We start from the raw sequence: 27,781 nt of genomic DNA on the forward strand, positions 1-27,781 counted from the left end.
ATGTTGAGCCCCACAGGAGGACGAAGAGGTCCCAACAGGACATCTTACTGTCGAAATCCACTCTGCGAACCAGGATCCTCCGGGGGCTCTGGTGGGGGCCACTCTTCCAGCGCCTCGGTGACAAGTGTTCGTTCCCGCACCAGGTGAACCGCCTTCCTTTCTCTCACCCCTCCCACAGCAGCGGGGACAGAGCTCTCTCTCCCTGACGGATTCTGGGATGCCACGTCCTGGATGCCAGGCGGGGCTCACAGCAGAGTGAGCAGCAGGAGGACCAGAGGAGCTCAGTTGAGGGCGGTCCCTGGGACAGATGCAGTAGACATGGCAGAATAAGTCCAAAGGACTGCATTTCAGTTAGTTCTCCTGATTTGCTGGTGGCTCAGATAAATCGGGCCTCTTTTTCTTCATTTGTAAAATGGACCTAATAATTCCCTCGTGGAGGATGTTGAAAGACCTGGATAAAATTAGGCATCGGAAAGGATTTCTTGGCTACTTTATCTGTAAGGCAATAAGCGGGGTGTGGTGGCCCACGCCTGTAATCTTAGTACTTGAGAGGCTGAGATAGGAAGGGTGCAGGTTTAAGGCCAACCTCAGCAACATAATAAGGTTTTCAGCAACCTTGCAAGACCCTGTTTCAAAATAAATGAAGCCGGGCATGGTGGTGCACACTTGTAATCCCCGCGCTTGGGAGGCTGAGACAGGAGGATCGCGCAGGTTCGAAGCCAGCCTCAGCTACTTAGTGAGGCTCTCAGCAACTTAGTGAGACCCTGTTTCCAAATAAAGTATAAAATAGGTTTGGGAGTATAGCCCAGAGGTAGAAAAGCCCCTGGGTTCCACCCCCAGTACCACAAATAAATAAATAAATGAAATAGGTCTGGGGTATAGCTCAGAGGTAGAATACTCCTGGGTTCAATCCCCAGTACCACACACAAATAAAAATAAAAAATAAGCCAGGCATGGTAGCGCACACTTGTAATCCCCGCACTTGGGAGATTGAGACAGGAGGATCACGCAGGTTCGAAGCCAGCCTCAGCAGGCTTAAGAGACCCTGTTTCCAAATAAAATATAAAAAAATAAGTCTGGGAGTGTAGCCCAGAGCTAGAAGGGTTGCATCCCAGTACCTAAATAAATAAATAAATAAGCCAAGCATGGTGGCGCATACTTGAAATCCCAGCATTTGGGAGGCTGAGACTGGAGGATTGCAGTTCGCGGACAGCCTCAGCTACTCAGTGAGGCCCTCCGCAACTTAATGAGACCCTGTTTCAAAATAAAGAATAAGAAATAGTGCAGGAGCTGGGCGTGGTGGTGCACGCTTGTAATCCCCGCACTTGGGAGGCTGAGACAAGAGGATCGTACAGGTTCGAAGCCAGCCTCAGCTACTTAGTGAGGCTCTCAGCAACTTAGTGAGATCCTGTTTCCAAATAAAATATAAAAAAGGTCTGGGAGTATAGCCCGGAGGTAGAAAGCCTGTGGGTTCCACCCCTAGTACTACCAAAAAAAAAAAAAAAAGAAATAGTGCAGGGGGGATAGCTCAGAGGTCAAATGCCCCTGGGTTCCATCTCCAGACCCATAAATAAATAAGTAAATAAATAAATAATAAGGAGGATGTTGTTCTTGTTATAAGCTGCTTTTCTCTGATCTTTCTCCACAGTCCTGTGTCCCAGAAGCCCTTCCTGGTAAGGTTCTCAGCTCAGCTCCTGATGCTATTCCCTTCCCTCCCCCAGGAGCAGTTCTGGGACCGGCCTCTCCAGCCCTCCCCTGGCCACCCAGACAGTTGTGCCTCTGCAGCACTGCAAGATCCCTGAGCTGCCGGTCCAGGCCAGCATCCTGTTTGAGTTGCAGCTATTCTTCTGCCAGCTCATAGCCCTCTTCGTCCACTACATCAACATCTACAAGACAGTGTGGTGGTATCCACCTTCCCACCCACCCTCTCACACCTCCCTGGTAGGTGCCGTGTGTGTGTGTGTGTGTGTGTGTGTGTGTGTGTGTGTGTGTGTGTGTGTAAGAGAGAGAGATTGGCGTACTTTCAGTTTAGCAGAGTCTACCAAGCATCACTGTGCACTTATCCCCATGTTAGGCATCAAGGGTATAGAGAGAATAGAAAACAAATTACTATTCTTGAATATTCCTCGTGTACTTAGGACCACACCGGACTTTGTAAAGGGCCCAGAGATGAATCTGACACAGATTTTGCCTAAAGGAGCTGAGAGTCTTCAGTCTTGTCTGGGAGATGAGTCACATGCATACATGGGTGTTTCAGAGTGTGGGAAGAGCCCTGCGCAGCAGAGGAGGGGCATGGGTGTTGAAAGGCAGAGGGCTCACACGCCACTCTCTTATCCCCAGGGACTATCCCACTTCCCTTCTCTGGGTCCTGTTCTACTCCTATAGGTAATTTCGTGGCCTGACTCAGCTGGAGGCCAACGAAGGTCAGAGAATGGGGACAGTCTCTGTGGAAAGGACTGGGTAGGGAAGGTAGTGGGTCTGAGAGATGCCCACGTATGGGCGAAGGGCCCATGTGACCCTCAGGCCTCTGCCCCGACAGAACTTCCACCTGATCGACTTCAACTTGCTGATGGTGACCGCCATTGTTCTGGGCCGCCGCTTCATTGGGTCCATCGTGAAGGAGGTGATTGGGTCTTAGAGGCTGGCCAGGGACTTTGGGGTCCCTTTTTCCCCTGGGGGTGCCAAGGACATATGCCCAGCCCTTCAACCCTAGGTATTTCCTTGGGGCTCCCTTTGGACTTATTTGAAGACTATTACTCACATTCCTTTCAGTCTCAGAGTTTACTGAGCCGCAGAGGAGGGATTCACCTTGCCAGGCTCTGCCCAGCTTGCTGTGCACCTTTCCCCGGGTGGGATCACATCCCTGCTGGGTGGGATTTGGGCACGGCCTGTGGCCTCCGTCCAAGGCCCCATCCCATCCTGTCTCGCCCCGCCCCAGGCTTCTCAGAGGGGAAAGGTCTCCCTCTTTCGCTCCGTCCTGCTGTTCCTCACCCGCTTCACCGTTCTCACGGCAACAGGCTGGAGTCTGTGCCGATCCCTCATCCACCTCTTCAGGACCTACTCCTTCCTGAACCTCCTGTTCCTCTGCTATCCGTGAGTACCCCTCACTTCACCCCGCACTGCCTAGCACCGCCCTGATCTCTGCCCTTAGTGTGGCTGGGTTATCAGGCCTCCATATCTGGAAGATTCCCAGACTGGCCACAACTGTATCCTGTCACATTGCCTGATAACACCCCCCTGAGATCATGTTTAGTCTTCTTTTACAGAAAAGGCTGAGGTGGCATAATTTTCCCAAATTCCCACTGATGGGAAGTCGGAATGGGACTCGGATCTGAGTGTATCTTCTGGAGGAACATTCCCAAGTGGGAATGCGCAGGCTTTGTCTCCCTGTCTTCCTTTTCTCTGTCTCTGATTCCTTATTTCCTCTCTCCTCCCTCACCTCTCTCTAATCTGTTATCTCAGGGTTTGTGTCATCCTTTGGAACCTCCCAAGTCTGTGCTAGCAAGCACCTGCATGCTCGCATGTCTCTGTGTGGTGTCTGTGCATGGATTGCACCTGGGTGTATGTACGTCTGCACATGCATGTATGTATGTCTGTCTAGCTCACTCATTCCTTCCATCTCAGCAGAACCCAGATTGTTGAGGATAGAGGGATAGTTCTGGGAAGAGCCCAGGACTACCCTTATCTGGCCTTGGGTTGGGGAAGGCTTTGGCAAGCTATCTAATTTAGCTGCCTGGGAAGGGTTTTCAACTGCCTAGACATTAACAGTTGTTTCCCAACCCTGGCCTTTCTGGTTCATGAACTTCCTGAGGATGGGCTGACCCTGGTCACAGGGAAGCTTCAGAGCTGGATGCTCCTCTTTGCATGACTAAGAAGGCACTGGCTAAGCTGGGCGTGGTGGTGCACGCTTGCAATCCCAGCATATGGGAGGCTGAAACAGGAAGATCGTGGTTCGCGGACAGCCTCAGTTACTTAGCGCGGCCCTTTGCAACTCAGTGAGACCCTGTTTCAGAATAAAGAATAAAAATATAGGGCCGGGGGTATAGCTCGGAGGTAGAACGCCCCTGAATTCCATCCCCAGTACTGGGGGGAAAAAAAAAAGGCACTGGCTGGGAGCCCTGTCACACTTGCTTCAGTGATATCCAGCTTTTTAATTATTAAAGAAGTGACACGTGTGTCTTATAAAAACATTAAACTCTACGGAAGGTTTTTTTTCTTCTTTTTTTGCAGCGCTGGGAATGGAACCCAGGGCCTTGCGAATGCTAGGCAAGCGCTCTTCCCCTGAGCGCTATCCCCAGCCCTCTATAGAAACTTTTATCATAGAAAATGTTTCCATTTTCAAGCTCCAGAAATCCATCCATCATTTGCAGCACATTATTCCTTTTTTTCTTGTGCAAATACACATACATACAAAAATGGGATCATACTAAGAACAAAAATGGGGTTTATGCTGTGCGTGTTATATAACCTACTACTACATTTTTTTCCACATAACCATATTACTTGCATATTTTTCCATGACAATAACATATGAGAATGACCTCATACTATTCTGTTATTGTATAGAATGTTAATTTGATTTGTCTTCTATTGGTAGACTTTTGAGTTGTTCCTATCTTTTTTTTTTTTTTTTTTTTTTGCGGGTCTGGGGATGGAACCCAGGGCATTCGACCTCCGAGCTACACTCCCTGCCCTAGTTTTTATTCTTTATTTTGAAACTGGGTCTCACTGAATTACGGAGGGCCTCACTAAGTAGCTGAGGCTGTCCGCGAACCGTGATCCTCTGGTCTCAGCCTCCCGAATGCTGGGATGACAAGCGTGCGCCACCACAGCCGGCTTCCTATCTTTTTCTTATTGGTAACAATGAGGCACATACATCTTTGCACACTTATCCAATAGTTCTTTACAGCAGATTCCCAGAAGTAGAATCACTGCACAAAAGGTACGTCCGTTTACATTTGTACAGATATTTTAAAATTGTCCATCAAAAGGATAAAGTTTTCAACAATTGATTTGATACTTTATAGTTACTCTTTGGTAAATCTGGTCTCCTGGAATACCCATATCCATATTTTACTTTATTTATTGTAGTATTAGAGATTGAACTCGCATACACTACCTCTGAGCTACATTATCACCTTTTTTGGTACTGGGGATTGAGCATAGGGACATTCTACCTCCAAGCTGTACCCCATGACGCTCACCCCATTTTTAAATATGTTTTTTTTGTGTGTGTGTGGTTCTGGGAATTGAACCCAGAGGCGTTCTACCTCCAAGCTACACGCCCAGCCCTATTTTTTATTTTTAAACAGAGTCTCACTAAGTTGCAGAGGGCCTCACTAAGTAGCTGAGGCTGGCGGAGAACCTGAGTCTCCTGTCTCAGCCTCTTAAGTACTGGGATGACAGGCATGCGCCACCACGCCCAGCTTCATTTCCTTTATTTTTTTTTTTTTAAACAGGCACTACCTAAATTGCTGAGGCAGACATCAAACCTGCAATCTGCCTGTCTCAGCCTTTCAGATCACTAGGATCACAGAGGTGTGCCGCTGTACTTGGCTTCAGCTATTTTTTTTTACTTCAAAACAGGGTCTCATGAAGTTACCTAGGCTGACCTTGAACTTGTGATCCTCTCGCCTCAGCAGTGGGATCACTGGCATGCGCCACCATGCTCAGACATACTTCTTTTTATTTATGCATTAATTTTACACTGTAGATTGAACTCAGGGGCATTCTACCTCCAAGCTACATCTCAAGCCCTGTGTTGTGTGTGTGGGTGTGGTACTGGGAACTGAAACCAGGAATATTTCTACCTCCAAACTATATCCCTAGCCCTAGTTTATTATGTTTTTGAAACATTCTCACCAAGTTACTGGAACTGGCTTCAAACTTGCTATCCTCCTGCCTCAGCCTCCCAGGTACTGGACTATAGGTGTGCACCACTACACCTAGCTGCTAACCCTACCTGTCTGTCTATCTCTCTATCTGTCTGTCTGTCTATTAATTTTTTGCTGGTACTGGGTATTGAACCTGGGCGCATTCCACCTTTGAGCCACACCCCCAGCCCTATCTCCCTAGATTGCTGAGTCTCACTACTTGCTGAGGCTGTCCTTGAATGTGTGATATTCTTGTCTCAGCCTCCCAAATACTGGTTTTACAAGTATGCACCACCACACCCAGATTATTTATTTATTTTTGTTTATTTATGTATTTATTTTGTGGTACTAGGGATGGAACCCAGAGGCATTCTACCTCTGAGCTATACCCCCAGCCCTTTTTTTTTTTTTTTTTTTTTTTTTTTTTTTTTTTTTTTTTTTGGTACTGGGGTTCCTGGAAACCCTTCTACCTCCGGGCTACACTCCCAACCTATTTTATACTTTTTTTAAAAATTTGGAAACGGGGTCTCTTAAGCCAGCGCGGCTGACTTCGAACTTGTGCAATTCTCCTGTCTCCGCCTCCCAAGCATGGGGATTACAAGCGTGCAGCACCACACCTGGCCCTGTTTTTTATTATTTTGAAATAGGGTCTCACTGGGTTGCAAAGGGCCTCACTAAGTAGCTGAGGCTGGCTGCGAACCACGATCCTCCTGTCTCAGCCTCCCAAATGCTGGAATTACAATGCACCACCACGCCTGGCTAATTTTATTTTGAAATAGAGTCTGACTAAGTTGCTGAGGCTGGCCTCAAACCTGCATTCCTCCTGTTTCAGCCTCCCAAGAAGCGGGGTTACAGGCATATACCACCATGCCTGGCTACTCTGCTTTATTTTTTGTTATTTGAGGTTTTTTTTTTTTACATAATACAAATACATCATAAGAAAAAAAATCAAACCTAGGGCCAAAGGCTTGTAATGAAAAGTGGTAGCCTTCAATCCTACCTTCAAGATCTTTAGTCCTATTCTTCAAAAGCAGTCTCTTTCATTTTCTGTTTGGAGGTGTGTGTGTGTGTGTGTGTGTGTGTGTGTGTGTGTGTGTGTCCACCACCCTGCATCTTCAGGCCTTTTTATTTTGCAACAGGGACTTGTTAAGTTGCTGAGGCTAGCCCCAAACTTGGGATCCTACTGCCTCAGCCTCGCACATTGTTGGGATTTTAGATGTATCTGTCTGCACCTGGCCTCACTTTCAAGTTTTAAATATTTTCTTTCCTATTTTTTTAGTGGTACTGAGGATATAACCCAGGGGTATTCTTCATCTGAGCTCTATCACCAGCCCTAATTTTAGTCTTTCTTTTGAAATAGGGCCTCACTAAGTTGCAGGAGGTCTCACTAAAGTAGCTGAAGCTGGCTGAGAACTGGTGATCCTCCTGTCTCAGCCTCCCAAGTATTGGAATTACAAGCATGCGTCACCATGCCCAGCTAATCTTTCATTTTCTGTCTAAGGCTATTTATAAAAATTAAATATTAAGCCAAGCATGGTGGCGCACGCTTGTAATCCCAGCATTCGGGAGGCTGACACTAAAGGATCGTGGTTCACAGACAGCCTCAGCTACTTAGTGAGGCTCTCTGCAACTCAGTGAGATGCTGTTTCAAAATAAAGAATAAAAAATAGGGCTGGGTGTATAGCTCAGAGGTATAAAGCCCCTGGGTTCCATCCCTAGTACCTAAAAAAAAAAAAAAAAAAAAATTAAAAATTAGCCAAGCCTGGTGGCTCACGCTTGCACTCCCAGTACTTGGGAGGCTGAGACAGGAAGATCACAGGTTTCCTGACATCCTCAGCAGTATAGCAAGACTCTCAGCAACCTAGCAAGACACTTTATTTTTTTGTGTTTGTGTGTGGTACCAGGGATTGGACCCAAGGGCATTTTATCTCTGAGCTATATTCCTATCCCTATTTTTTTTTCTTTAGTGTGAAACAGGATCTCACTTGGTTACTGGGGGCCTCATTAAGTATCTGAGGCTGGCCACAAACCTGTGATCCTCCTGTCTCAGCCTCCCCAGTACTGAGATTGCAGCATGTGCCACCATGCCCTGCAAGACACTGATTCAAAAGAAAATAATAAAGCCAGGCGTGGTGGCGCACACTTGTAATCCTAGCATTTGGGAGGCTGAGACAGGAGGATCACAGTTTGTGGACAGCCTCAGCTACTACTTAGTGAGGCCCTTTGCAACCCAGTGAGACCCTGTTTCAAAATAAAGAATAAAAAATCAGGCTGGGGTGTAGCTCAGGGTAGAATGCCCCCTGTGTTTCATCCCCAGTACTGCAGAAAGAAAAGAAAAAGAAAGAAAGAAAGAAAGAAAGAAAGAAAGAAAGAAAGAAAGAAAGAGAAAGAAAGAGAGAGAGAGAAAGGTGTAGCTCAGAGGTAGAATGCCCCTGAGTTCCATCCCCAGTACCATAAAAATATATGGCTCAATATAGTGGTACACGCCTGCAATCCTAGCAACTTAAAAATAAAAAAATAAGAAAAAAAGTAATAAATAAATGTGTTAGTAAGTAACTTTAATATAATTATGTGTACAGAAAATATATCCTGCACATAAATGCCATTCCTTCTTTATGGTTACTGAATTACAATTTTGGGTCTTGTAAAAAAGAATGTTCCAGCCAGGTGTGGTGGTGCACACTTGTAATCCCAGTACTTGGGAGGCTGAGACAGGAGGATCATGCAGGTTTGAAGCCGGCCTCAGCTTTTTTTTTTTTTTTTTTTTGTGGTACTGGGGATGGAACCCAGAGACACTCTACCTCTGAGCTATACCCTCAGCCCTATTTTTTATTCTTTATTTTGAAACAGGATCTCACTGAGTTGCAAAGGGCCTCACTAAGTAGCTGAGGCTGTCCGTGAATGTGGATCCTCCTGTCTCAGCCTCCCAAACGCTGGGATTACAAGTGTGTGCCACCACGCTCAGCTGAGCCTAAACTGTTTAGTGAGCTCTCAGCAATTTAGTGAGACTCTGTTTCCAAATAAAATATAAAAATAGGTCTGGAGGTAGCCGGAGGTGGTGATACATGCTTGTAATCCCAGGATTCGGGAAGCTGAGACTGGAGGATCATGGTTCACGGACAACCTCAGCTATTTAGTATGGCCCTCCGCAACTTAGTGAGACCGTGTTTCAAAATGAATAAAAAATAGGGCAGGGGATGTAGCTTGAAGGTTGAATGCCCCTGACCTACAAAAAAAAAAAAAAAAAAAAAGGTTTGGAGGTGTAGCCTGGAGGTAGAAGGCCCCTGGGTTCCATCCTCAGTACCACCAAAAAAAAAAAAAAAAAGTTTCAGCCTGGCATGGTGGCACATGCCTGTATCCTATACTTGGAAAACTGAGATAGGAAGCCAGGTGTGGTGGCGAATGCTTGTAATTCCAGCATTTGGGAGGCTGAGACATGAGAATCATGGTTTGTAGACAGTCTCAGCTACTACTTAATGAGGCCCTTTGCAACTCAGTGAGACCCTGCTTCAAAATAAAGAATAAAAAATAGGGCTGGGGGTGTAGCTTGGAGGTAGAATGCCATTTTGAAGACAGTACAAAAAAGAAAGGAAAACATCATTAATAGATATTTGTTATATGTTGAAATGTTGAAGTTTCCAACATTGGAGTAAGTAAAATAGAATATTAAAATTAAGTTCACCTCTTAATGTGGATACTAGAAAATTTTATTTTAAGCCAGGCATGATCACAGAATCTATCTGCAATCTTTGTTTTTTCTTTTTGTGGTACTACAGATTGAACCCAGTGCTATTTCATTTATTATTTTAAAACAGTGTCTCACTAAGTGGCTGAGGGCCTCATTAAGTTGCTGAGGCTGGCCTTGAACTTGTGATTCTTCTGTCTCAGCCTCTTAAATACTGGGATTACAGGTGTGCGCCACCATGTTCGGCTCGGCTATAATCCCAGTTGGAGGCAAAGCCAGGGAGTTTCTTACCCCATTATGCCATATCATGTCCTCTGTAGATGACAAGTATAAAAAAAGTAAATTGAGCAACAAATATGCCCCCTATATCACTTTGGAATTATACCATTTTTAGAGTTTTATTCTCTTGAGAAAATAGGTGAATGACTAGAGTATTTGGAAAATATATATATGTGAAAATATATCTAAAGGACATTTAAATCCTAGATTATAATTTTTTTCTTTTTCTTTTTCTTTTTTTTTGCGGGTCTGGGGGTGGAACCCAGGGGCATTCGACCTCTGAGCTATACCTCCTGCCCTATTTTTTTATTCTTTTTATTTTTTATATTTATTTATTTATTTATTTATTTATTTATTTATTTATTTGTGGTACTGGGGATGGAACCCAGAGGCTTTCTACCTCCGGGCTATACTCCCAGATCTTTTTTATATTTTATTTGGAAACAGGGTCTCACTAAGTTGCTGAAAGCCTCACTAAGGTAGCTGAGGCTGCTTCGAACCTGTACGATCCTCCTGTCTCAGCCTCCCAAGCGCAGGGATTACAAGCGTGAGCCACCACGCCCGGCATTATTCTTTTTATTTTGAAACTGGGTCTCACTGAGTTGCAGAGGGCCTCTAAGTAGCTGAGGTTGTCCAGAACCTAATCCTCAGGTCTCAGCCTACCAATGCTGGGATTACAAGCCTGAGCCACCACGCCCAGCTCTAGATTATAATTTCTAACCTATTAACACACCTTTCAATTTATAGAATTGAAAGCTTGGGACTTAAAGGGTTAAGTTTTTTAAAATCAAGTCTGAGTTCCCTATTTTTTCATATAGCCTCGCCCCTTGTTCACATCCCACAAAATATCCTGAAAAGTGTTTTGGGACTTCAATTGCAGTTTTCTTTCCTGTTGCTACAGAATCTCTACCCTGTTTCCTTTCTTTCTTTCTTTCTTTCTTTCTTTTTTTTTTTTTTTTTTTTGGAACCCAGAGGCATTTGACCTCCAAGCTACACCCCCTGCCCTGTTTTTAATTCTTTATTTTGAAACAGGGTCTCACTGAGTTACAAAGGACCTCACTAAGTAGCTAAGGCTAGCTTCAAACATGCACGATCCTCCTGTCTCAGCCTCCCAAATGCTGGGGTTACAAGCATTTGCCACCACGCCCAGCTTCCTCTTTTCTTTCTGAATCAAGTTGTATTGATCCATCTTCTATTCTGAGGCAGGCGTCATGTTGGAGGTTGTTGCAAAGACAAAACAATAATTTTTATGAAAGCCTGGCATGGTGGCCTGCCTGTAATCCCAGCTACTCAAGAGACCAAGAAGTCTGGGCAATTTAGCAAGTTACTTTCTCAAAGTAAAGTAAAAAAAAAATAAAAGGGCTGGGGATATAGCTAACTGGTAGAGTACATGCCTAGCAGGCATACAAAAACATACTTATGAAAATACTAATTTAAAGCCAGGCATGGCGGCACACACTTGTAATCCCAGCATTCGGGAGGCTGAGACTGGAGGATCGTGTTGGATGGCGGTTCGTGGACAGCCTCAGCTACTAAGTGAGGCCCTCTGCAGCTCATTGAGACCTGGTTTCAAAATAAAGAATTTTTAAAAATAGGGTAGGGGGTGTAGCTTGGAGGTCGAATGCCCCTGGGTTCTATCCTCAGACCCACAAAAAAAAAAAAAAATTACTAATTTAAGATAGGCATAGTGGCACACACCTGTAATTCATGGCCTAGAAGGCTAAGACAGAAGGATTGCAGGTTTGAGGATAGCCTCAGCAATTTAGAGAGACCCTCAGAAACTTTATAAGACTGTTTCAAAATAAAAAGATAAATTAGGACTGGAGGTGTTGGTCATAGGTAGAATGGAAGAATGCCCCTGGATTCAATCTCTAATACCACAAAAAATTATAATAATAAAAAATAAAAGAAGCTGCTGGGTGTGGTGGCACACGCTTGTAATCCCCGTGCTTGGGAGGCGGAGACAGGAGGATCACACAGGTTTGAAGTCAGCCTTGCTGGCTTAAGAGACCCTGTTTCCAAAAAAAAATATAAAATAGGTCTGAGAGTGTATCCTGGAGGTAGAAGGGTTTCCAGGAACCCTAGTACCACCAAAAAAAAAAACAAAAGAAGCTAGTTTAATGCCTAAGAGAAGAGGATCAATATAAGCTTTTTTTTTTTTTTTTTTTTTTTTTTTGGTGGAAATGGGGTTCCTGGAAGCCCTTTACCTCCGGGCTACGCTCCCAGACCTATTTTATATATTTTTTAAATTTGGAAACAGGGTCTCTTAAGCCAGCACGGCTGGCTTCGAACCTGTGCGATCCTCCTGTCTCCGCCTCCCAAGCGCGGGGATTACAAGCGTGTGCCACCACGCCTGGCAATATAAGCTATTTAACTTAGGGGAATTTTAAAAAACTGAGGCTCATAGAGGATATATAATTTTTCCTAAACCACAGACCTACTAAACTAAAGAGTGGTAGAGCTGGGATTTTAATCCAGGCCTCTTTGACCTCAAAGGTTATGTTGTTTATGAAACAGGGTCTTGCTCTGTTGCCCAGCATGGTCCCAGACTTTATCCTGGGCTTGAGAAATCCAGCCTTAGCCTCCTGAGTAGCTGGGGCGACAGGCATGTGCTACTGCGCATGGCTAAAGTTATACTTTTGACCACAGTTCTCTTAAGTGTGATTCTTAACCTTAACCTAGAAAGGATTGTGACATCCTTATTTTATAGACCAGAAAACAAAAAGCCAATCAGGCTAAGCTACTTACTCAACAGTACTCAGATATCTCTTCTTGGGACTCCAGAAAAAAAGAAAAGAAAAAATTATTGCTGTTAAATTATTGCTAGCCGGGCGTGGTGGCACAAGCTTGTAATCCCAGCATTCGGGAGGCTGAGACCGGAGGCTCGCGGTTCGCAGGCAGCCTCAGCTACTTAGTGAGGCCCTTCGCAACTTAGTGAGACCCTGTCTCAAAATAAAGAATAAAAAGGACAGGGGGTGTAGCTTGCAGGTCGAATGCACCTAGGTTCCATCCCCAGACACACACACACACACACACACACACACAAATTACTGCTGTTATTGGTGCTTACCTTCTGGGGACAGCCCAGGGACCCTTTTGGAGCTGGGGAACTAGGAAATTGAAGATGAATAAAAGGGAATACTTGTAAAAAGTTCCTACTGTGCAGATCATAGTAGCACACACCTTTAATCACAGTACTTGGGGTAATGAATCAAGAGAGCTAAAAATATATATTTTGGGGGGTGGGTGGGTGCAGTGGTGCACACCTGTAATCCCAGTATTTGGGAAGCTGAGACAGGAGGATCAGAGGGTCGATACCAGGCTCAGCAAGTAGTGAGACTAAATAACCTAGCAAGACCATGTTTCAAAATATAAATAAAAGGCTAGGATTGGTGGCGCATGCTTGTAATCCCAGTATTTGGGAGGCTGAGACAGGAAGACTGAGGTTCACGGACAGCCTCAGCTCCTTAGTGAGGCCCTCTGCAACTCAGTGAGACCCTGTTTCAAAATAAAGAATAAAAAATAGGCTGGGGTGTACTTTGGAGGTACAGTGCACCTGCGTTCCACATCCCTGGTACCACAAAAATACACACACATACACATACACACACACATAATAGGGCGGGGGGGGTTAGGTTGCAAGTAGAATGTCCTTGTGTTCAATCCCTAATACCACAAGGAAAACAATAATAATAAAATAGTGTAGCATTTGCATTATAACCTACGCATATCCTCCTGTATACTTTAATCATTGTAAAGCCAAGTGTGGTTTGTGTGCCTGTTATCTCTGTCACTCAGAAAACTGCAGCAGGAGGATCACCTGAGCCCAGGTGTTCAAAACCAGCATGGGCAACAGATGTAATGAGACCCATAAAAAAAAAAAAAAAAACAAACAACTGGACAACTGGGCATGGTGGTGCACGCTCTTAATCCCAGTACTTGGGAGGCTGAGACTGGAGGATCCGGGTTCGGGCCAGCCTCAGCTATTTAGTAAGGCACTCTGCAACTTAATGAGACCCTGTTTCAAAATAAGGAATAAAAAATTGGGCTGGGAATATAGCTCAGAGGTAGAATGCCCCTGCACCACACACACACACACACACACAAAAAAAAAAAAAAAAAAAAAAAAAAAAACTGGACAGACAAACTGCTATTCACAGTACAGCACTCATGTAATCCTAGCTGCTAGCTGCTGGGGAGGCTGAGGATTGCAAGTACAAGCAAGCCTGGGCAATTTAGAATACCTTATTTCAAAATAAAAGTAAATGGATTGGGGATATAGCTCAGTTGTAAAATGCCCCCTAAGTTCAGTCCCCAGTACTAGAAAAAAAGTAATTAGAAAATAAGATTATGAGCCAGGCATGATGGCGTACACTTGTATCCCACTACTTGGGAGCCTGAAACAGGAGGATCACTCAGGTTTGAAGCCAGCCTCAGCTACTTAGTGACACTCTTAGCAACTTAGTGAGACCCTGTTTCCAAATAAAGTATAAAATAGGTCTGGAAATGTAGCCCAGAAGTAGAAAGCCCCTGGGTTCCATCCCTGATAAAATAAAATTTTGGGGTTGGTACTGGGGATTGAATCTGGGAGTGTTCTACCTCTGAGCTATACTCCCAGCCTTATTATTTATTTATTTATTTATTTATTTATTTATTTATTTATTGCTGGGAATTGAACCCTGACGCTCTTAACGTCTAGGCTACACCCCTAGCCTGATTTTATTTCTTATTTGTCAGGGTCTCACTAGGTTGCTGAGAGCCTCACTTAGTTGCTGAGACTGGCTTTGAATCTCTGATCCTTTCTCAGCCTCCCAAGTACTGGGATTACAAGTGGACACCACCATACCTGGCTACTTTTAATATCTAATTCAGTGTAAACATTATGTAAAATGGCTTACACTATTGTTTGAAGAATAATAACAAGTAAAAAAAAAAAAAAAAGCCTGTTCATGCTCAGTATAGACTCGACCATGATAAGCCTAACTACATACACATCAGAACCAGCGTGCCATTTCTTCTTGGATATTTCCAGTCAGAGTTGGTTGAACTTGCAGTTGTGAAATCCACACATAAAGAATTTCCACTGTCTTCTTCAGGCTATGGGTCCACATAGTTTTCTCTTCACATAGTTCCAGACACACACTCAAAATCTCTTGACTCATTAGTTCCAACCCTGCCTGAAGGGTGCTGCTCAGGGGGGTGGATTTGTACTAAAGGGTCCACTGCAGTGCCTGGCACAAAATGAATATTTGTTCCTGAACTACTCTCCTCTGCACACAAAAAACTACCTCTCATCTGTGTAACCAGTTGCATAACTTACACCTGTTTTTTACAGTATTGTGTATACTTAATTACTGACTGTTTTGGTTTTTTTTTTTTTTTTTTTTTTTAGTATCTGCCTCTATCTTTGGTATCAGACAGCTGGGTCTGAACCCTGGCACTGTTTCTTCCTTACTAATTGTGTGATCTTTGGGAATTTCCCTCCCTTCTCTGAGCCACAGCTTCCTAGGCTGAAATGGGACAAAAATAACAGTACCTAAGGCATATTGTTCTTATAAGAGAAAAGGAGAGGCTGCGAGTAAAGCCTGGAACGCAGGCTGCGCCCGATGAGTGTGGGCGCTCAGTCATCACCGGCTGTGGGGTGGGACTCGGCTCTGGCTCCCCTCTGTATTCCCAGTGCTCAGGACACACTCGGTGATAAGACATGCCGGGTGAGCGTCAGATGGCTGGAAGATGGGCAGACTCTCCCCTCAGAGCATGCGCGAGAGCAGAGGCCGCTCGGGCTGCGGGCTGGGCCCAGGCCTGGTCCGGCCTGCACTCACTGTGGTCTCCCCCAGCAGGTTCGGGATGTACATTCCGTTCCTGCATCTGAACTATGATCTCCGCAAGGCCAGCCTCTTCAGCCACGTGACCTCCATGGGGCCCCGGGAGGCCGTCAGCGGCCTGGCAAGGAGTCGAGACTACCTGCTGACACTTCGGGAGACGTGGAAGCAGCACACGAGGCAGCTGTACGGCCCAGAAGCCATGCCCACCCATGCCTGCTGCCTGTCACCCAGCCTCATCCGCAGCGAAGTGGAATTCCTCAAGATGGACTTCAACTGGCGCATGAAGGAAGTGCTTGTCAGCTCCATGCTAAGTGCCTACTATGTGGCCTTCGTGCCCGTGTGGTTTGTGAAGGTACAGAGCCCAGCCCAGGGAGGGAAAGGTCTGGCTGGATGCTCCCTCTGCGCCCTCCTGTTTGCATGAATAACACTGCTTTTTTTTTTTTTTTTTTTTTTATGTTACTGAGGATTGAACTCAGGGGTATTCTACCTCCAAGCTACACCCTCAGCCTTATTATTTAGTCTTTTTTTCTTTTTTCTTTTTGGTGGTACTAGGGGTGGAACCCAGAGGCTTCTACTTTAGGGCTATACTCCCCAGACCTATTTTATACTTTATTTGGAAACAACGTCTCACTAAGTTGCTGAGAGCCTCACTAAGTAGCTGAGGCTGGCTTTGAACCTGTGCGATACTCCTGTCACAGCCTCCCAAGCGCAGGGATTATAAGTGTGCGCCACTACACCTGGCTTTTAGTCTTTATTTTGAAACAGGGTTTCACTGAGTTGCTGAGGCCATGTACCGAGATCCTCTTGTCTCAGCCTCCCAAATACTATGATTCCAAGTGTGCATCACCAGACCTGGCTTAACACTAATCTTTTCAATGGAATTTTCCATCTTTTCTCCTCTGGAGAGTTAGAGTAACTACTGCCTCCATTTCTTTCTTTCTATTTATTTATTTATTCATTCATTCATTTATTTATTTGTTTATTTTTGCAGTCCTGGGGATGGAACCCAGGGACATTCTACCTTTGGGCTACACTATTTTTTATTCTTTATTTTAAAACAGGGTCTCACTGAATTACAAAGCGCCTCACTAACCAGTAGCTGAGGCTGTCTGGGAACTGCAATCCTCCTGTCTCAGCCTCCCAAATGCTGGGATTACAAGTGTGCACCACCATGCCTGGCTCATTTCTATTTATTTAGATTGAACCCAGGGACATTCTACCTCAGAGCTATACCTCCAGCCCTAGTTTATTATTTTATTTGGAAACAGGCTCACTAAATTTCTGAAGCTGGCCTTGAACCTGCATCCTACTGTCTCAAGCCTCCCAAGTCTTGGGATACAAGCATGTACCACAACACCCGGCTGAACCCAGTGGCATCCTACCTCCAAGTTACACCCCAGCCCCATTTTTTATTTCTTATTTGGAAACAGAGCCTCATTAGGTTGCTGGGAGCCTCACTAAATTGCCAAGGCTGGCTTTGAGCCTGGGATCCTTCTGTCTCAGCCTCCCAAGTACTGGAATTACAAGTGTACGCTACCATGCCCACCTTACTGTCTCCATTTTTAAAGGAAGTGACCTGCCCAGGGTCATTCAGCCAATGAGATAAACAAAGCATAGTTATTCTTACTGCATGATAACAAAGAGCGTGACTTTGCACTTCATGGCTGTTTTGACACGGGCATGTCACAATATCCTTAGAGCTGAGTGACCCCAAAAGCCTGCGTTCTCTTTCTTGCTATTATATGCCTTGCTGGGAAGGTTCCTTCTCAGCTTCAATAGACTTGAAACTTTTCTTCAGGGAGTACTTTACCTAAAGATTTGAGGCTGAGAGGACTTAATGTCTGTTGAGCACCTACAACATGCTGTGAACTTTCATGTGTATTTTTGTTTTTTGCGGGTCTGGGGATGGAACCCCAGGGCATTTGACCTCCAAGCTACACCCCCTGCCCTATTTTTTTTTTTTTTTTTTTGGTGGTACTGGGAATGGAAACCTTCTACCTACCTCCGGGCTACACTCCCAGACTTATTATATATTTTATTTGGAAACAGAGTCTCTTAAGCCAGCAAGGCTGGCTTCAAACCTGTGAAATCCTCCTGTCTCCGCCTCCCAAGCGCAGGGATTACAAGCGTGCACCACCATGCCCAGCCCCTTGCCCTATTTTTTATTCTTTATTTTGAAACAGGATCTCACTAAGTTGCAGAGGGCCTCGCTATGTAGCTGAAACTGTCTGCAAACCGTGATCTTCTGGTCTCTGCCTCCCGAATGCTGGGATTACAAGCGTGCGCCACCATGCCTGGCTACTTTCATGTGTATTATAATCCTGCGGATGCCTCTCAGAGGTGATTAGAAGTACTTTTATCCTCTTTTAATAGATAGGGAAACTACAGCACAGACAACTTCAGTGACTTGCCCAAAGTCATCTGGTTAAGATGCAGCAAAGAAGCCGGGCGTGGTGGTGCACGCTTGTAATTACTGTGCTTGGGAGGCTGAGACAGGAGGATCGCACAGGTTCGAAGCCAGCCTTGGCTACTTAGTGAGACCTTGTTTCCAAATAAAATATAAAATAGGTCTGGGAGTGTAGCCCGGAGGTAGAAAGCCTCTGGGTTCCACCCCCAGTACCACCAAAAAAAAAAAAAAAGATGCAGCAAAGACACGACTGGAATCCAAGTCTCGTGGACCCCAGAGCGTGTGCTCTGGCTGAGTGGAGGAGCAATTTTTCATTGTAGGAAACTAACTAGTGAGGTGGCCATGGTGATGCACACTTGTAATCCCAGTACTTAAGAGGCTAAAACAAGAGGATTGCAGGTTTGCGGCCAGCCTCAGCATTTCAACAAGGCCTTCTGCAACTTAGTGAGGCTGTTTCAAAATAAAAAATAAAGCTGGGTGTAGTGGTGCATGCCCACAATCCCAGTACTTGAGAGGCTAAGACAGGAAGATCACAGATTGAAGGGCAGCCTCTGCAAATAGTGCAACTTTCATCAAACTATCAAACTAGCAAACTATCTCAAAATAAAAATAGGGCTGGGAATATAGTTCAGAGGTAGAATGCATCTGGGTTCCATCCCCGGTAACACGTGTATACGCGCGCATAAACACACACACACACACACACACACACACACACACACACACTGACTAGTGAGTACAGGGTCTAAGCCTTTGTCAGGTGTTTGACTCTTGGTTTGAGGCAGGTAAAATCGGGGAAGGAAGCGGAAGTGATGCTGTTATGGGCATGCCAGGCCTTACCTACTTCCTGCTGTCCCCAGAACACACACTACTATGACAAGCGTTGGTCCTGTGAGCTCTTCCTGCTGGTGTCCATCAGCACCTCAGTGATCCTCATGCAGCACCTGCTGCCTGCCAGCTACTGCGACCTGCTGCACAAGGCCGCAGCCCATCTGGGCTGCTGGCAGAAGGTGGACCCAGCCCTGTGCTCCAACGTGCTGCAGCACCCGTGAGTCACCCTCCCCCACTCTGCCCAGCCCCACCCCTCCTGCCAGTGTCTGGTGTCACTTGCCCACTTGCTCATTAACTCATCTACTCAGCCAGCAAAGAGCTATTTAGCTGAGTCATGCCTGGTGGCGCACGCTTGTAATCCCAGCGTTTGGGAGGCTGAGACAGGAGGATCACACGGGTTCATAGCCAGCCTCAGCTACTGAGTGAAGCTCTCAGCAACTTAGTGAGACCCTGTTTCCAAGTAAAGTGTAAAATAGGTCTGGGAGTATAGCTCGGAGGTAGAAAGCCTCTGGGTTCCACACCCAGTACCACACACACACACAAAAGCTATGGAGTTTGTCTTCTATATTAGGCGTGGTGGCACATGCTTGTAATCCCAACATTTGGGAGGCTGAGACAAGTTCACGGGTTCGTGGGAGGCCCTCCACAACTTAGTGAGACCCTGTTTCAAAATTAAGAATAAAAAAGCCGGGCATGGTGGTGCACGTAATCCCAGTGCTTGGGAGGCTAAGACAGAAGGATCACACAGAGGTTCGAAGCCAGCCTCATCTACTTAGTGAGGCTCTCGGCAACTTAGTGAGACCCTGTTTCCAAATAAAATATAAGATAGGTCTGAGAGTATAGCCTGAAGGTAGAAAGCCTCTGGGTTCCACCCCTAGTACCACCAAAAAATAATAATAGTAATAATAATAAAGAATAAAAAATAGGGCTGGGGGTATAGCTTGGAGGTAGAATGCCCCTGGGTTCAATCACCAGCACCACAAAAAAAGAAAAGAAAAAAGGAAAAAAGAAAAGAAACATTAGTCTGAGCCGGGTGTGGTGGCACACGCTTGTAATACCAGCATTCGGGAGGCTGAGACAGGATCACAGTTCACAGACAACCTCAGCTACTTAGTGAGGTCCTTTGCAAACTCAATGAGACCCTGTTTCAAAATAAAGAATAAAAAATAGGTCCTGGGGCATAGCTTGGAGGTAGAATGCCCCTAAGTTTTAGCCTCAGTACCAAAAAAAAAAAAAAAAGACTCTATTTTAAAATAAAAATAAAAGCTGGGCATGGACGCGCACACTTGTAATCTCCGCGCTTGAGAGGCTAAGACAGGAGGATTGCACACGTTCGAAGCCAGCCTCAGCTACTTAGGCCCTCCAAAACTTAGACCCTGTTTCAAGATAAAGAAGAGCTGGGTATGGTGGTGCACACTTGAATCTCAGTATTTGGGATGCTGAGACAGGAAGATCACAGTTGAGGCCAGCCTCAACTACTTAGTGAGGCCCTTTGCAACTCAGTGAGACCCTGTTTCAAAATAAAGATTTAAAAAAAAATAAGGCTGGGGGAGGTGTCAATTGAAGGTAGAATGCCCCAGATTCTATCCCCAGTACCACAAAATAAATAAATAAATAGAATAAAAATAGGGCTGGGGTGTAGCATGGAGGTAGAATGCCCCTGGGTTCAATCCTCAGTACCGCAAAATAAGTAAGTAAATTAATTAATTAATTTAATTAATTGAAATATGGCTAGGAGGTATAGCTCAGAGGTAGAATGCCCCTTTGGGCTCAGTCCCCAGTAACACAAACACACACACACACACACAGAAGAATGAACCATCAGTCTGGAACAGGTTGTGGTGCTGTTAGCTGGTATCTGGCCAAGGAAGGAAAGCCACAAGGAGGAAATGACAGATGAGATCCTTAGCAAATTCATAGACTGGTGGGAGAGATATCCAGGTATATAAATAGGGTAAGTGAGGTGAGAGAGAACTAGCTAAGGATAGCACTGCACCCAGAACAGAGGCAGATGTCACCTTGCTCAGGAGCCCTGCGGTGCCAGGCTGTCCTCCCTATAGCCTGGTTCATTATCGGTGCCTAAAATTTCTACAGCCCTTTATCCAAGTACTTCTCACTCCATTAGACTGTGGGCTCCTCAAAGTCAGGATCATCTCAGATCACATCTGAATCTTGGGCCCAGGACAAGGCCTGGCAGAGAGGGGAGCCCTAGAACAGGTTTGTAGAGGTAGGCCCACCAAGGAGCAGGAATGCCAGGGAGGCCACAGGAGCCAAGTCTCGCGTTGGCCTTCCACGCCGTCAGGGTCCCTTCCGTTCTCTGTTGAGGTCCAAAAAAATGACTGGACATGCTGAATGGGCCGAAAGGGAGCTTGGCTCACCCTGGGCCTGAGGGGAGGGAGCACTAGAAAGAAAAAGCGTAGCAGAACTTGAGGATGAACCTGTATGTGGCTCACCCAGGTCCTCAGATAAGATCCACGCTCCTTCCGGTGGCTCACAGCTGAAGAACAGTCCTGCCAGCCCTTTCCGCTCATCCCGAACCATGCCTTAATTCATATTCTGCTCTAGTCAAAACTCTGAGTTCTCCTGTCTTGGTGCATTTCTGCGTCTAAGCTTTTGCCAATGAATTATCCTTCTATCTTTCTTTTAAGGGCTGACTCCTATCCATCCTGTAGTACTTTGCTTCACGCTCTTCTTCCTTTCTTCCTTATTATTATTTTTTTTTGCCGTACTGTGGATTGAACCCAGAGATATTCAACCTCTGAGCTACAACCCCAGCTCTACTTTTTATTGTTTATTTTGAGGCCCTCACTAAGTAACTGAGGCTGGTCTCGAACCAGTGATCTTCCTATCTCAACCTCCCAAGTACTGGGATTACAAGCCTGCACCACCACACCTGCCTTGCTTCACATTCTTTTTTTGGGGGGATGGGGTCTGGGGATGAAATCCAGGGGCATTCGATTTCCGAGCTATACCCCCTGCCCTATTTTTTATTCTTTATCTTGAAACAGGGTCTCACTAAATTGCAGAGGGCCTCACTAAGTAGCTGGGGCTGTCCGCGAACCTCAGCCTCCCGAATGCTGGGATTACAAGCCTGCGCCACCAGGCCCGGCTTTCAGATTCTTTATGGGTTTTGTGTATAGTCTTTTTGTTGTGGTGATGGTGGTAGTGGTACTGAGGATGGAACCTAGGGGCATTCTACCTCGGAGCTACACCTCCAGCCCTATTATAGTCTTTTTATTTTGAAACAGAATCTCACTAAGTTGCAGAGGGTCTCACTAAGTTGCTGAGGCTGGCCATGAACCTGTGATCCTACTGTCTCAGCCTCCTTAGTACTGGGATTATAGACATGTGCCACCATGCTGGGAATGTATTTGTTTTTTAAAGAAGTTTATTTATTTTTTTTATCTTTTTTTTTTTTTTTTTTTTTTTGGTGGTACTGGGGATGGAACCCAGAGGCTTTCTACCTCTGGGCTATACTCCTAGACCTTTTTTATAATTTATTTGGAAACAGGGTCTCACTAAGTTGCTGAAAGCCTCACTAAGTAGCTGAGGCTGGCTTCGAACCTGTGTGATCCTCCCAAGCCTCCCAAGCGCGGGGATTACAAGCGTACGCCACCATGCCCAGCAAAAGAAGTTTATTAAAAGATAGAAATACAGAGGATAGGTACAGCTCCATACCAGACTGGCATGGAGGGGTGACTCAAATGAATACACCCGGAATGTATTTTTTATAGAATGAAATGTACAAGTTGCATCATGTACAATTCTTTGAAGGGTTTTATTTTTATTTGTTTTATTTTTTGAGGTGCTGGGAATTGAACCCAGAGGCATTGCACCTCCAATCTACACCCCAGCCCTTTTTTCTTTTCTTTTTTTGCATTTTTTGTGGTGCTAAGGATTAAACCTGGGGCATTCTATCTCTGAGCTATACTCCCAGGCCTCTTTTTATTTTTTATTTGGAAACAGGATCTCACTAAGTTGCTAATACTGACTTCAAACCTGTAATCTTCCTGGGTCAGCCTCCCAAGTACTTGAATTACAGGTGTGTGCACCACGCACAATTCAGTTCTATGAGTTTTTTGTTGTTGCTTTTGGCTTTTTTTTTTTTTTTTTTTTTTTTTTTTTTTTTTTTTGCAGTACTGGGGATGGAATCCAGGGGCATTGTATCTCCAAGTGACACCCCCAGCCCTATTTTTAATTAATTAATTAATTTGGTGGTACTGGGGTTCCTGGAAACCCTTCTACCTCCGGGCTATACTCCCAGACCTATTTTATACTTTAAAAAAAATTTTATTTGGAAATAGGGTCTCTTAAGCTAGCGTGGCTGTTTTCGAACCTGTGCAATCCTCCTGTCTCCGACTCCCAAGCGGGGATTACAAGCGTGCGCCACCACGCCCAGCTATTCTTTGTTTTAAAACAGGGTCTCACTGAGTTGCAAAGGGCCTAAGTAGTAACTGAGGCTGTCCGTGAACAGAGATCCTCCTGCCTCAGCCTCCCAAGCACTGAGATTACAAGCGTGCACCACCGCTCCTGGCTAGTTCAGCACACTTTAAGCAGGATATGGTCCAGCTCAGCCTGGTGTTTTACAGAGACCCCTCAGGCCGCTGTGTGGTGGACTAAAGCCGAGATCTGATAAAGCAGATGCACCCAGAAAGGAGTTTTCTTGACAGTCCCTCAGTTCTTGACCCTCTGACTCCCACTGCAGTGAATTCCTCATAGTTCTGCCTCCATGTCAGAGAGACAACTTATAAAAGGATCCAGAAAAGGAGTGATATGCCTAAATGATAGAAATGGGAGTAGAGCCTGTGCCCGAACTTCGGCACCCCTTTTGTGGGCGAGCTGGGTGTAAGGGCTCTCTCGGACTCTGTCCCCAGGTGGACTGAAGAATGCATGTGGCCGCAGGGCGTGCTGGTGAAACACAGCAAGAACGTGTACAAGGCCGTGGGCCACTACAACGTGGCCATCCCCTCGGACGTCTCCCACTTCCGGTTCCACGTGAGTTTCCTCCCCTGGGAAGGATTTCGGGGCCTGACGTAGAGGGCGGGGCCAGGGGATCTGCAGGGAGGAAGTTGACCAGCAAGAGAAAGCTATTTTCAGTGTTTCCCAACCTCAGAGGAAGTGCATGCGTGCAGCATGAGGACAGCCACACAGATGACTGTCACCTAACTGCAACAAGCATTGGATGGAAGGAGAGATCATGCCATCAAAGGGGTTCTTGGCAGTGAAAACAATAACCATTCCTTGCCGTGTGCAGGCACTGGGCTAAGCACTTCCCATGCACCCTCCGGTTCCATCTTTCCCACGGCCTGTGTGTGAGAGAAGTGTCTTCAAACACTGAAATCAGCTTAGAGAGTTTGACTTATTCCAGGGTGCCTTACCGGGAGACTTGGGGATGGATAGCGACAACACACACCTCAGCACTATGGAAAAAGGCTGCTCAAAATCAGCCAGGTGCCGGGTACAGTGCCATACACCTGTAATCCCATTATGTGGGAGACTGAGGCAGGAGGATTTCAGGTTCAAGGCCAGCTTGGGGCAATTTAGTGAGACCCTGTCTCAAAAATGTGCTGGGGGGATAGCTCACTGGTAGAGTTATCTCTAGTGTCATCCAAAAAAGAAAAAAATCACAACTGGGTGTGGTGGCTCACACATATGTAATTCTAGTAGTTGGGAGGGTGAGACAGGAGGATTGCAGGTTCAAGGACTGCCTCAGCAAGTAGTGACATTCTCATCAACCTAGTGAGACCCTGTTTCGAAATAAAAATAAAAATATGGGGCTGAGGTTGTAACTTGGAGGTAGATGCCCCTGGGTTCAATCCCTAGTACCCAAAAAAGAGAGTGAGGGAGGGGGAGAAGAAAGGGGAAGGGGAGGGGAGGAAAAAGAGAATAAGACCTGGGCTAGTGATCTTTATTTCTTTTTTTGTTGTTGTTTTGATACTAGAGAATAAACCCAGGGGCATTTTACCTTCTACCTCCCAGCTACTTCCCCAGCCCTATTTTTTATTTTATTTATTTATTTATTTATTTATTTATATTTATTTATTTTTGTGGTATTGGGGATAGAACCCAGGGACATTCTGCTCCTGAGCTACACTCCCAGCCCTACTTTTTATTCTTTATTTTGAAACAGGGTCTCACTGAGTTGCAAAGGGCCTCACTAAGTAGCTAAGGCTGTCCTTGAACCACAATCCTCCTGTCTCAGCCTCCCAAATGCCAGGATTACAAACATGTGTCACCACTCATGGCTAGGTTTAGGTATTTTGGCCCATACAAGATCCCTAGATATTGAATACTCTTTCGGACTTAGCAGAAAAGTTTTCTGAATCCAACACTCTCCCTTACTCTGAAGCACCAGGTAAGACTGAGGCGTTGCTCTGTACCCTGGCAGCTTTCCACCTAGCTAGTGTTGCTACACAGGAAGTAGTTCATTCTCAGGCTGTAGTATCTATAGTAAATTTCTATTTTTATTTTTATTTTTTGGTGGTACTGGGGGTGGAACCCAGAGGCTTTCTATCTCCAGGGTATACTCCCAGAGCTATTTTATATTTTATTTGGAAACAGGGTTTCACTAAGTTGCTGAGAGCCTCACTAAGTAGCTGAGGCTGGCTTTGAACCCATGCGATCCTCCTGTCTCAGCCTCCCAAGTGCGGGGATTGCAAGCGTGTACCACCACACCGGGCTCTATAGTAAATTTCTATGCCAATGCCCTAAGGTTCTAATGTGTTCAGGCCCAGTAATACCTCCTTTTACGTCATATAAAAGGAGCTTGAGCTGGGCATGGTGGCGCCTACTTGTAATCCTAATTCGTAGGAGATTGAGACAGGAGAGTCTCAGGTTCACAGGTAGCCTCAGCTACTTAGGCCCTCCACAACTTCGACCCTGTCTCAAAATTAAGAATTAAAAAATTAAGAGCTGAGGATGTAGCTTGGAGGTGGAATGCCCTTGAGCTCATTCCCCAATACCATAACACACACACACACACACACACACACACACACACACACACACACAGAGTTGACTTTAGATGAGAGAATTTGAAAGAGCAAACAAGAACTCTTAAAGGTTCCTGCTGGGCATGGTGGCACACACTTTTAATCCCAGCCTTTGGGGAGCTGAGACAGGAGGATCTCGGTTCGTGGACAGCCTCAGCTACTTAGTGAGGCCCTTTGCAACTCAGTGAGACCCTGTTTCAAAATAAAAAATAAGCCAGGCGTGGTGGCGCATGCTTGTAATCCCCGCGCTTGGGAGGCAGAGACAGGAAGATCGCACAGGTTTGAAGCCAGCCGCGCGCTGGCTTAGGAGACCCTTTTTCCAAATAAAAATGTAAAAACAGGTCTGGGAGTGTAGCCCGGAGGTAGAAGGGCTTCCAGGAACCCCAGTACCACAAAAAAAAAAAAAAAAAAAAAAAAAAGAATAAGCCGGGCGTGGTGGCGCATGCTTGTAATCCCAGCATTCGGGAGGCTGAGACCAGAGGATCACGGTTCGCAGACAACCTCAGCTACTCAGTGAGGCTCTCTGCAACTTAGTGAGACCCAGTTTCAAAAATAAATAGCCGGGCGTGGTGGCGCATGCTTGTAATCCCTGCGCTTGGGAGGCTGAGACAGGAGGATCAAAACCAGCCTCAGCTACTTAGTGAGGCTCTCAGCAATGTAGTGAGTCCCTGTCTCCAAATAAAATATAAAATAGGTCTCGGATATAGCCCAGAGGTAGAAAGCCTCTGGGTTCTACCCCCAGTACCACCAAAAAAAAGAAACCAAAAAAAAAAAAAAAGAATAAAAAATAGGACAAGAGGTTCAGAGGGACAGAGGTCAAATGTCCCTGGGTTCCATTCCCAGACCCGCCAAAAAAAAAAAAAAAAAAAAAAACCAGGGCTGACAGGGCTGGGTGTGTAACTTGGAGGTACAATGCCCCTGGATTCCATGCCCGGTACCAGAAAGAAAGGAGAGAGGGAGGGAGGAAGGGAGGGAGGGAGGGAGGGAGGGAGGGAGGGAGGGAAAGAGGAAGGAAGGGAGGAAGGCTCCTTAGAGGAGGTAGGAGTTGACAGCATCTTAAACAACTTGGGTGAAGCAGCAGCCCTGCAGCCCTGTCAGGAGGAACTCCACTGAGCCAAGGCAGACGAGACAACCAAATCTACTTCCAGTCCTACAAAGTCTTCCTCCCCACTCAAGCCTGCATAGGTCCCAAGAGTATTTCCCCTTCACTGACCCACTCAGAGCCCCCATCCAAGAGGCAGGTTCCTGGAGCATACCTTCTGGTCCATGCCTACCCTGTCCTGGGCAGTTCTTTTTCAGTAAACCCCTTCGGATCCTCAACATCCTCCTGCTGCTGGAGGGCGCGGTCATCGTCTACCAGCTGTACTCCTTAATGTCCTCTGAAAAATGGCACCAGACCATCTCACTGGCCCTCATCCTCTTCAGCAACTACTATGCCTTCTTCAAGCTGCTGCGGGACCGCCTGGTGCTGGGCAAGGCCTACTCATACTCAGCCAGCCCCCAGAGAGACCTGGATCACCGGTTCTCCTGAGCCCTGGGTGTCCCCAGGGGCAGCATCTGGGCTTCAGCCAGGAACTCCCTGGCAAGGGGCTGTGGGGAGGGGCAAGTGAGGGGTGAAAAAAAAAAAAGACAAAAAAAGTCCACCAGAGCTTTGTATTTTTGTTACGTACTGTTTCTTTATTTGATAATTGATGTGATAAGAGGAAAAAAAAGTCTTATTTTTATATTCCCAACAAACGTGTGTCCTGTGGTTCTTTTTCTTCTTGCCTGTCAGGCAGAGAGCCAGAGGTGAGGCATTCTAGGCCCGAGGCTCCACACGTGGCTCCCGGGATCCCAGGCTCTGCCTTCTCTGCTGGGCATGAGCTCAAGAGGCCGCAGCAGGGCGGGGA

The 27,781-nt window shown here is 45.9% G+C and overlaps 1 protein-coding gene across 1 annotated transcript; it reads left to right on the forward strand.

The window, feature by feature from the left end:
* On the forward strand, nt 1-27,423 carry TMEM39B (transmembrane protein 39B; the record flags this gene model as incomplete). Its single annotated transcript, XM_080692885.1, has 8 exons — nt 1-143; nt 1,722-1,941; nt 2,540-2,623; nt 2,939-3,093; nt 15,678-16,014; nt 18,930-19,117; nt 23,775-23,895; nt 27,181-27,423. 8 exons carry the CDS (start codon nt 1-3, stop codon nt 27,421-27,423), a joined length of 1,491 nt encoding a protein of 496 aa, XP_080549011.1.
* Nucleotides 27,424-27,781: the final 358 nt, after the last annotated feature.

The sequence above is a fragment of the Muscardinus avellanarius genome (assembly GCF_963383645.1).
Source record: "Muscardinus avellanarius genome assembly, chromosome: 3".
NCBI classification, from domain to species: Eukaryota; Metazoa; Chordata; class Mammalia; order Rodentia; family Gliridae; genus Muscardinus; species Muscardinus avellanarius.